The 11,650-nt window shown below is 28.5% G+C and overlaps 2 protein-coding genes across 11 annotated transcripts in view; one reads left to right on the top strand and one right to left on the bottom strand.

Annotated features, from left to right (window-relative positions):
• Nucleotides 1–11,650, top strand: part of LOC122635991 (fasciclin-1) — a 310,273-nt gene that overhangs the window by 257,672 nt on the left and 40,951 nt on the right. The gene's annotated exons all lie outside the window — the stretch shown is intronic.
• LOC122635993 (origin recognition complex subunit 3) overlaps nucleotides 1–11,650 on the bottom strand; it is a 16,655-nt gene that overhangs the window by 4,078 nt on the left and 927 nt on the right. Inside the window, exons 4-14 of one of the 3 annotated variants that reach the window (XM_043826766.1) lie at nucleotides 11,536–11,650; nucleotides 11,316–11,473; nucleotides 11,127–11,235; nucleotides 10,875–11,039; nucleotides 10,573–10,770; nucleotides 10,381–10,497; nucleotides 9,964–10,254; nucleotides 9,621–9,854; nucleotides 9,341–9,460; nucleotides 8,727–8,794; nucleotides 8,251–8,496 (exon numbers count right to left, since the gene is read on the bottom strand). The exon at nucleotides 11,536–11,650 is cut by the window's right edge and continues 43 nt beyond it. In XM_043826766.1, the coding sequence (XP_043682701.1) occupies nucleotides 8,403–8,496; nucleotides 8,727–8,794; nucleotides 9,341–9,460; nucleotides 9,621–9,854; nucleotides 9,964–10,254; nucleotides 10,381–10,497; nucleotides 10,573–10,770; nucleotides 10,875–11,039; nucleotides 11,127–11,235; nucleotides 11,316–11,473; nucleotides 11,536–11,650 (1,669 nt within the window). In that variant the 3' untranslated portion in view covers nucleotides 8,251–8,402. Of the gene's footprint in view, nucleotides 1–8,250; nucleotides 8,497–8,726; nucleotides 8,795–9,150; nucleotides 9,461–9,620; nucleotides 9,855–9,963; nucleotides 10,255–10,380; nucleotides 10,498–10,572; nucleotides 10,771–10,874; nucleotides 11,040–11,126; nucleotides 11,236–11,315; nucleotides 11,474–11,535 lie in introns of those variants that run through there. The other 2 variants (XM_043826767.1, XR_006328824.1) reach the window with 2 other exon arrangements.

Below are 11,650 nucleotides of genomic sequence, written 5' to 3'. Positions count from 1 at the left end.
AAAAAAAAAAAAAGAGAGAAGAGAAAAGAAAAAAATCGAAGTGATATACCGCTTTAAAAATTTATAGGATTTGTGTCCGTGTGTTATAGTAACACTTTTAGAAGGCCAAGCTCTAAATCAAAATGGTTCACAGGAACACGATCGATTTTACTTTACCTATGTACTTATACCAACTTCTTCCTCGTATCACGCTCGATTCTAGAACAATTTCGTGTATCAAAGGAGAGAAGGGGTAGAGAGAGAGAGAGAGACAGAGAGAGAGAACTTAGAAGGGTTAACGCCTATATCCCCGATAGGGATTCTACCATGCGAGATTACAGTTGCCTTTGACCCTGGACCGCCTACCGTGTGGTAGGCGGTAGACCATGATGAAGGAAAGCTTAGCTCGCTTATGTAACCTACGAAAGCAGCTCTGAATAGGATGGACCTACCTACCCAAGCAAGGCTTTAGAATACAACAAGCACTCACTTGCCAAAGTAGTAGGTAGAAACCTCTCTTCCCCACGACTCTATTCTAGTAAATTATCGATCGTATTTTAAGCCTAAACTACTTTTTTTTTTTTCTATCTGCATATAATTATTTTTCTTTTATCATTTTTTATAGTAATTTTTTATATAAATTTCTAATTATTTATATTATATTATATATTTATATATATATATATATTTTTTTTTTGGAAATATATTATGTATGTATATTATTAGAAATATATATTAGAAACATTATACATTAGATTACATATGTATATATATATATATATATATATTAAAAATATATATTATGTACATATGTTATTAGAAACATATACATATATGTATGAATTAGAAATATATATGTATTTCGGTATGTTTATTAAAATCGAAGCCAGAATTAAAAAAAAAAAAAAAAAGATAAAAAGAAACTTTTAATTAGTAATTCTTCTTTTTTCTTTTCAATTAAAATGTATTTTTATTTTATTAGAACGAATTATTATAGAAAGAAAAATCGATATTTATTTTCAATGAACTAAAGAAAAAATAGAGAACGAACGAACGAAACTGAATATGAATTTGATCAATTGAAATAGTTCGATTCTTTCGAGATATCGATAATAAAGTGTCGAGAGACGTCTCAGTCTTCAAAAATACGAACACGTCCCTAAACTTATCAATTTAATGAATTGATCAACACTATGAATGAAACTTAGAGATCGCATAAGTTTATATACGAATGATTATATGATCATTCGATTATTCAAACACGATATCATCAATTGATTAACTATGCCAATAATATCTCGATTAATAAATTTAGATTAGATAGTTTTGATATTGCCACAATTAGTATTATATATACATACATATATATATATATATATATATACACCTATCATATCGATGCCATAAACTTCAAGAATTCGATAGTAAATGTTAACGGTATTTAATCAGTTTGATATATTTGCATCACTATCGATACTATTAATTCCTTGTAAACTGATTATAAATACCAATTAATCCGAAATCGCTCTATTAATTATAAACATATAATCGAAATAGCAAGTAATAAACTTATTCAATCATTCGTAAGTATTACATTTTTTTATATCGATTTAATTTTAACACGCAAAGAAAAGAAAAAAAGAAAAAACACAGAGAAAGACAATAAGAAAATAAATGTTCTTACAACTTAAGGAACTCTGAGTTGGATACATTCAATCGAATTGATACATCCACTTTGACTATTCGATTGGTATTGATCGTATCATTCTCTAGAGAATGGTTTCCTATGCCAATCCAAGTTCATGCGAGCACATGCATACCTACACATATACACCAACAACACTAACATGCCCCCATGGACGAGATATCTACTAGAATGGTTGACGTGATAGAACTCGTTAAGAATCGTCAGTTTAATTCGTCGCATCGATTTGTTCCGAATTACACTCCTGAGACTACTTCGGTAACGTTCCACACGACATGAGATCAATTAGTGATAACATCTGTGATATGTATGTACGTACAAACGTATGCACAGACATGCATATTTATATATTTACATACGTATGTACATGTATGCGTACGTACGTGAAAGAAATCGTGAATTGTTTGAAAATGTTCAGACGGTGCTATAGCAAGAAAGGTTTCGACATAAATTTACATATCCTTTTTATACTTCATAATGATCTTTTCGAACGTATATAAAACTTTTGTTCTTCTTCTTTTTTTTTTTAGAGGTGTATTAATTATGATATTATTATTAACGAAGAAAATTCGAAATTGTTGGGAGTAATTACTTGGTTAAATCCTGATTGTTAGGATCGATTTCAAAAATGGAAATATACAATTGACAAATTACGTCGTAACGAAGAGGATTTCTATTTGGAAAGTTTTTCGACTTGTTTGTCATCGTAATTTTAATTTACAAGTAATTAATGACGATAATTAATGACGATAGTTTTACGATTCTTGTATAAACTTGTATCGTGATAAAGTCATTAAAGAAAAAAAAAAAAAAGAGAGAGAGAGAGAGAGAGAGAGAGAGAAAAAATTTATAAGATGTAAAACAAAATCTGATGTTTCGTTAAAGAGATTCATTTCGAAAATAGACTTATCGAAACGATTAGGGAAATATTAGAAAATTTCCTTTGAACGCTGCATATTATTTCTTTTCTTTTCAACATTCCGTCGTATAACTTTTACGATTAAAAGAAACAAAGAAACAAAAAGATATTCTTAAGGAATCACATTGTCGAAATATACAAAAAAAAAAAAAAAAAAAAGAAAAAAAAAGAAATGAACAATATCGATTGAAAATAATACATTAATTATGACTGTAGAACACGATCCTACGATTTTTTTTTTTTCAAACCACACATCTTTTTTTTCTTTGAAATTTTGGAACAAACATAAAAACAAGAAAGGAGAAGAAAAAAAGAAAGAAAAAGAAAATTCGAATTCGAATCGATAATATTTCTGCGTGAACGATTCCCAATAATACTTTCGATAAAATTGTGCCAGTAATAATAAAGATTTTTCCGTGGTCCGTTTATCCTGAAGAATTTTTCCAAGCTGATCGTTCTAGTTCACGGGTCATCGATCTTCCTTTTATCGGACATCCTCCATCCTCGAAAAGTAGAGAAAAGTCTACGGAAGACCCGCTTTCTCAAATACTTCTAAAGAGAACGACGAGAATCAGTTTTCTTCTTAGGGTAGAAAGGATAGACGATAAGGGTAGCGGGGAGAGGTAGAAATTGGGTTGAACTTGTCTTCTAAACGTCTTCGAAACAACCACCTTTTCTCGTTCAATCGCTGAAACGAATAGACCTTTCAACGTTCGCGCTTTAATTTATTTATCGGATATATCGATAACATCTATTCAAGATCTATTCAAAAATTCCTGCAAAAATTAATTTCGATAAAAAATTCTTCGGGCTTCCTTCGAAGAAAATTTCGATCATCCGATTAAATTGAAAATCATCGATGACGAACTAGCTAGTGGATCATATACGTGAGAAATGTTATTTAAGTTATTTAAGTGATTCGTGAATTTACAAATTAAACTTTTGTAAATTATGCAAGAAAGAAAAAAGGGATTGAGATTTGAAATTTTTACGAAACAGATCGTAGTTTTTTTTTTTTTTTTTTTTTTTTTTTTATTATTTATTAGATCAATAAAATATTGTTATGTATTTGTATTTCTATTACCAATAGGATCTTCAAGTATGCATGGAAAAATTTAATTGTCCAGTTAACATTTGAACGATCTCAAATATATGATGAAAAAGTTCTTATTGAAAAGGAAAAGAAAATTATTTATTAAATTTGGAAAATATTTTTATATATCTTTACTTTCTTATTTCCGATAGAATCTTTTTTATCGAATATGTGCGTAGGAATTTGATTATCTACTTATATAGATAACATTGCCTAAACGATTTTAATAATACTATGAAAAAGTTCTTAAAATTATCTATTCAATTAGTAAAATATTTCTATACATTTTTATTTCCATTTCTAATAGGATCTCGAAAAATTTGATTATCCACTTACGTAGATAACGTTATTATTCAAAAGGATCCTAATATAGAAAAATGATATCCTCTCAAAACTAGCAAAGTCGTTCAAATTAAATTTTCTTCTACATACTAATTTTCAATAAAATTACGTAATTTCATTTTCATTTTCCGAGTGAGTGCGTTCTTTTTCTTTCTTTCTTTCTTTCTTTCTTTTGACATTAAAAATCTATTCAAGAATTAAATAGAAAATGTCTTCTTTCTTTTCTTTTTCTAATTTGCTCGATTTAAACATTTAAAGCGTTATCTGTGATAAAAAATCTGAAATATTTTATATTTCGTTTAATTCTTAGCCAACGTCAAAGAAGAAGAAAAAAAAAAAGAAAAAGAAAAAAGAACAGAAAATAAAAAGAAGAACCGACTTAAACGAGCATCGTTTAGTTATCTGTCAGGACTTTTATCAGAGTGACAAAAAAAAAGAAAAGAACAAAACAACAAAACGAAAGAAAACAAAATAAAAAGAATCACACGTTGTGAAAAGTTTCTCTAAAGCTTTTTAGCTAAAACCAAGCCATAAAACTCGTCTAAACGTATCGAACTTTCAACTTTCCTTGCAATTTATTCTCTCTCTCTCTCTCTCTCTCTCTCTCTCTCTATTCACTATACAACTACTACGTTTACTAAAATCCTAATCACAAAATACGAACATCGCGAAATATATATTCTAATTAAGACGATATTACGGTACACCGACTATACTTTTCAATGTACTAATTATTATATAACTTTCTTTTACTAAATATATGAATTTATACATACATATATATATATATATATATATATATATATATATATATATATTATATAATACATATTTACATTAGTATTCCCATTTAAAAATATTAAGATTTAAAATATTACTAGAAACCAATTCTACACTCGTATATATTAACATATCAATATATATATCGTGAACAAACACATGCTATATGAAATTAAACTAATTATTATCGGTCGTATACTAATTAGTAAACAGTATTCTAATAACAACGTTCATCGATTATAGTGAAATATGCCGTATTGGTCTCTCTCTCTCTCTCTCTCTCTCTCTCTTTCTCTCTCGTTCTCACATTAATCATTACTACATTATCAACACAACATTGAATGCACCAGACCTTGACGACCTGTTCGTATTCATGTTTTTCAACAAACAATTTGACCTTCGAAAAAAGAGAGAGAGAGAGGTGGATACATTATACACATATATCTGTACTTTAATTCACCTTTTACGTCGTAATTCTATTTTGCTTAACGTTTTCAAATAAATAAAAAAAAAAAAAAAAAAATAAAAAAAGACACTGTTTAGACCTTGATAATATAATAGAGTGTGTAATAAGTGTATTGTATCGTGCGCGAAATAAATCACGTAAGCTGTTGCAAATCGACATTTTATAGTACTTCAATTGGCACGTTAAATACTGTATCTATCAGATCGGAGATAAATGATGTACGATTGTGTAAATCTTTTCCTTTTTATTTTTTGTGTCGTTGTCGTTGTTGTTGTTGTTGTTGTGGTTCTTGTCTTCTTTTTTTTTCTTCCCATACATTCATCAATCTTATTTACTGAATCTGCATAAATAGATTCAGTTTCTGACGCTCGATTATGTTAAACTTTTTTTCTTTCTTCCTTCCTTCCTTTTTCTTTTCTCTCTCGTACATTCATCAATCTTATATACTACTGAACTACACAAATGGATTTAGTTTTCCAATACTCTGTTATGTCAACTCTTTCCTTTATTTTTCTTCTTTTTTTTTTATTTTACTTTTTTTTCACTCGTTCATAAATCTCGTTCATATACTGAACTGTATAAATAGATTTAGTTTATTTTAAACGAACTAAATTGACCAAATAGAGATTTCGGTTACTAAAAAATTGAATGTACTGAAAAAAAAAAAAAGAAAAGAAAAGAAAAAGTTAGCGACTATTCCGTTCTGTTAGTTATTATTATTGTTTCGGATATATGGATTAAAAAAAGAAAAAAAAAAAAAAAAGAGAAAAAGTTTCCGTCCAAAAATTCAGCATCTTCTATTTTATACGATCCTCCTAGAACTATTATCTATCGTATACGATTTGAAATATATTTCAAGTTGAACTTTACGCGAGTAAACTTCTTGTAAACTCGTTTTTCGTCCTGAAGAAAGAAACAAAAGAAAAATTAAGAAAGAAAAAAAAATTGTGCACTTTATTTATACCTGAATAAAAGTAATCGATGTTGCTTTTTAAAAAGAAGATATTGAATATGTCGAAGATAATGCTATTATTTATTCAATCGAAGTCTTCATTCGAATTGTCTACAAGAAAATTGAAAATATCTCGAAAATTGGAATCACGTAATTAAAATCATGTTTATGATTTACATTTTTTCAGACATTTATAATAAATGCCCGATATTTATTAAGTAAAATATCAGTAATTTAATATTGATATTTAAGAGAATTAAGCTGACAATTAAAAAAAAAAAAATCGATTTTCAATGAAATAAATTGGGGACAGTTTATGAATACATAAAATATTTTTATTATTAAAAATATATATATATAAATAAAATATATATTTCATTTTTGAATATTCATAATAAAATATCAATAACTAGATAACTGATTAGAATCGATCGTATCGAACAATTCTAACGCGCTAATTTAATATCGAATTATTTATACAATTTATATATACTACTATACCATTAACCATTTATTAAAAATAGAAAAAAAAAAGAAGTATATTTATCGTTTAATTAACAAAAATACCAATGGAGCAAATAGAAGAAATGTTTTGTAAACTTCCATCCATATATATATATATATATATATATATATATATAAAACTTTAATGATAGAAACATATTACACAATAATGCATAAAAATCTAACAGTGAATTAATAATAGCATGAAATGATTATGAAAGAACGATTTAACTTTGTCACGTTCTAAGGAAGGAAGTTCGTCATGGAAATTCAATTAATTTTTTTTCGATATTCGTCCTCTCTCTCTCTCTCTCTCTCTCTCTCTCTCTCTCTCTCTCTCTCTCTCTCTCTCTCTCTCTCTCTCTCTCTCTCTTTCTGCTCATTGTTAAAATGTAGCAATGGCTGCATATAGTAATAACAACCAAAGCAGCAACTCGACCAACCCTCATTCACTCACTCACTCACTCACTCACTCACTCACTCACTTACTCCCACCCTTCCTTCTCTTTATTCTTTTCTCTTCTTTCAATTCTCTTTCGTTCCTCTTTCTCTTTCCTTTTAATCGGTATTTTATATCACGCGAATCGAAAGAACGTGTTCTCGATCACAACGAAGACGATAAAGCAAACGATCGATATATCGCAATCGGAGTTTCCTTCTTTCGAAGAGAAAAGCATCAAAGAACAAGTATAAAAAAAAAAGAAAACTTCAAATTTTTTGTTCTCTTTTTTTAATTCAAAAAAGCGGAAGCTGCAAGAGAGAAAGGGAGAAGGACGGTCGTTCGCGATTAATACAGAGAAGAACGTCGCGAACGAACGATAAACGTCACCAAACGTTTTAGTATTCCATTCGTTTGTCATTGAATTCTATGGAAGATTTATAACACGCGTCATTGGTATGCATCTCGAGCATTAAATTATTCCAACTACCATAGAGCATGCTTTTTCTTTCGGATTCTGATAGAACACTCAAGTTATTATTATATAGATAGAAATGTATATATGTTGGTACAAGGACGTATTTAAGGATAGACGTGATCTCTCTCGGGGAATAAGAGAAATCCCATAAAACAGAGACACAGAGAGAGAGAGAGAGAGAGAGAGAGAGAGAGTGGAATATAAATTTTCTTTTGTATAGATAATAAATTTTCTTTCTCTTCGTTTTTAGTTTAATATCCGATTATCCGAATTATATTATATCCTATATATCATTTTATAATAATCTTTATATTTGTAGATTATATTATCTAATATTGATAAAAATTAATTTTTCACTTCGTCGTTAGCATGGTTTTATAATAATAATAATAATAATAATAAAAGAAAATAAAAGAAAAAATATATATATATGTATACATACTTATATAATTAATTTGTTTTAATAAGGGATATTATAAATTTGTAAAGATTACAGATTAAATCTGTTAATGAATATATATATATATATATATATATATATATATATATATTTGTATGTATGTATACATATATATTTCATCTTTTCTCTGTAATAGTAATCAATGATCAGTATTTATTACAACGTCATATTGATTTCGTTACAAAAATATTACTCTCGCAGTAATAAGAAAAAAATAAAAAAGATTATAAAAAGATAAGAAGAAAAAAAAAATAATAATAAATAAAAAGATACTCTTTATTATCCTCAAGTGAGCCGTTTAACGTGATCAGTTTTCTTCCTAGACGTCTTGATGAAACCTAGATATTGTAAATCTGCAACCGCTCGTGTGAAACGTGCTCTGTGATGATGATAATCATTATCATTTAAGAAAAACATAAAATAAAAGAAACAGAAAATAAGACGAACACAACGATCAAAAAAAAAAAAAAAAAAAAAAAAAAAATTGAATAAAAAAGTCGACGTATCGAGATCGATATAAAGTATGCATTAAAATTATCTTACATAAATATCGATCTTATTAAATTAATTATCTAATTATATCGTCAACAATTATTATAAAAAGGATACTGTACTTTAGGATCTATCTCCCGTTTCTCATCGATATCCTCAACCGGATCTACGATCGTTGAAAAAGCCTACAAATTTCAAATATTATTATCGTCATCGTCATTTCTAAAACGACACATAAAATATCTAAAAAAGGAAAAAATATATATATAGACTTACAAAGACAAGGAAAAAAAACAAAAAAGAAAGATAATTACGTCGAAATAAAAGGATCATTAAGTATTACAGAAATACGTCAAGTGGAATCGTTATAAATCACAAGTGTCGCAAAGTTTTTATGCAAATTCACTGAAGAAGATCTACTCGTCCTACTTCTCTATACATAAACTTTTATACACACATACACACACACAGACATATATATATATATTCATCTATACACACACACACACACACACACACACACACACACACACACACACACACACACACACATGAAGTATCAAAAGAGATTTCGTGCAATCCTACGATCCTCGGCTGGACTAAATCAACTCGAAATAGGATAGCGATTAAAATCGTTAGACACAGAATATATACATGAGCGTATGCCATGTGCGTGACTATAAATGTATGAGAGATTAACCTGTAAACACGAGCACGGAAAGGATCATTACCTGCAACCAGTCGTACATATTGATTAGCTTCCTGGATTCCAAGTGTAGCTTATAAATTATACTTAAATCGGGCAGTGTTGCTGGAATAGCGTCCTCGTTTTCCAATTTGCAACAGTCGCACTATAATAAAATATGCATTTTCAATTAATCTTTAACACCGCACACGCAAAGTTCTCATTTTTGAGAAAAAAAAAAGGGGGAGAAGAGAAGAGAACTACGAATTGGCAAATAGAAAACATTCATTTAGAGGGGGAAAAAAAAAAAAACTTATATTAACTACCTGCAAGTACATTTGCGGATCGTTCAAACCCATATGTATGGCTCCCCTTACAGAACCACGAACATGTTGCTTCATTGCATTTCCATCGTTGTAACAAAATATCTCGTTAGTAGGTACTTTACTAGGATTCGATAGATGAACATTAAAGATCTCTCGATCTAAGTAATTTATTAAATCGAATTGGGCTTCCTTGTATGGCGAACGTTTATGAGTTTGACTCATTTTTAATAATTTCTATACGATCAAAGCAAAATAAAACGTAAAACAACGCGATTGGGAAAGGAAAAAAAAAAAAATGAAATAAAAATCAAATTAAAAAATCAATAGTACAATATGCATCTACCTCTTTCAATTGAACGCGAGTAAGTTTCTCATTTGCAGAAACTATTTCTTTAGAGCTACCACTAATAACGTCCAAGCTGGCATTCCTAATTTCGTTTATACGCATAGTAAGATTTACTCGAAATTTTTTCATTAGCGGATCCTTCGTATCTTCGAGTATCCTCTCGATAGACTCTAATTTCGTTAAGAGCTCTTCCTTCGATAAAAAATTTAATAACTGCAGACATTCCTTGTATTCCTGAGACTCCGTAATGTTACTCGAATAAACTGCTTTTGTGTAAACTTCACGTAGCTATAATTATTGTTTTAATAAATATTTACTTTCCACATATTTCTGGGTATATATATATATATTTTTTTTTCTTTTTTTTTCTTTTTCAAGAAACCAAAGAAAGCTTCGTTGCTACGTCATACATACTTGTTTTCCTAATTGTGCCTTTGGTAAAGTCGATACTAAAATGTGTAAGCATCTTAATACCGTTAAAAACCGAGTAATGTATTCGTGAAATTCCATCAACAACGTTTCTATTAAATCCTATAAAATATCGACGTTAAAGTCTATAAATTTAATAGACTAAAAGACGAAGAGAGAGTTACGTGTTAGTTTTACCTTAAATTTTTTATCGTTAAGTTCTTCTTCGTTTTTATTCGATTCTTTTCGCATTTGCAAATACTTAGCAATCGATGGTAATTTTTTAAGATCTTTAATATCCTCTTTCGTTAGAAGAGATAGTCTCGATTTAATATCTTTTTGTTGGCAACACAAAGAGTTTATGTTTTTTCCATAAAAATGTTGTATCATACATAACTAAAGGCATTGCTAATTCGTAAGATATTAAGAAATTCATTGGAAAGATAACGAAGGTAAAAAAAAAAAAAGGCATACATTATGTTAAAGTCGATGATAAATACCTTATAATTTTGTAAAAAACGATCTACTGAAAAATCGTAAAACAAAAAGATATCTGTTAATAATTGAAAAGCTCTTCCAGTCAATCTAAACGAGATATCAGGTGAAAAAATCATTCCCTCTAATATATCCGCTAAACTTTTTACTTGTGTTTGCATGTGCAACACCTGGAATAATTAACTATGTCTACTCTTGGGGAAAATAAATCAATTCAGCTATTTCATTCATTAAACTTATCAAATACTTATAGTTACCTTAATTTTTAATTTAGAGGTAGCATCGTAAGATAAAGATCTGTGTACAACATGCAATGTAGTTGCAATTCCAAAAAAAAGTACAAATTTTATCGTATCCGAATAAGAACTACAATTGAGATAATTTAAATTATTACGCGATGAGAAATAGAGACTTCATATTTGAGACAATTAAATCACTGTTGGTACCTTAGAATTAAAATGAAATCATGAAGTACGCTTGGTGAAAAACTTTCAAAATCAGAAATAATAATGATTAAGGGATCCAATGGATCGCAATGCGTTAAGTACCATGATTTTAAAGCACGCATATTACATTGAGTTCTCTTTATTTCCAACGTGTCATCCTATAAAGTATATTTTTTTTTAAGTCTCAACTTTTTAAGTAATATGTTTTTAATGAACTAACCTCTTCTTTTTTATTTATCAACTGAAATATTGTATCAGACACTATACTTTTTATGTTGTTAGAATCTTTACTCCATAATATTGCAATGTGCACGGTTAGAGTACGTAATTTAAGA

Source organism: Vespula pensylvanica, chromosome 20, assembly GCF_014466175.1.
Source record: "Vespula pensylvanica isolate Volc-1 chromosome 20, ASM1446617v1, whole genome shotgun sequence".
Taxonomy (NCBI): Eukaryota; Metazoa; Arthropoda; class Insecta; order Hymenoptera; family Vespidae; genus Vespula; species Vespula pensylvanica.
The sequence above is the reverse complement of the archived record's forward strand: the minus strand, read 5'-3'. Positions and strand labels throughout refer to the sequence as shown.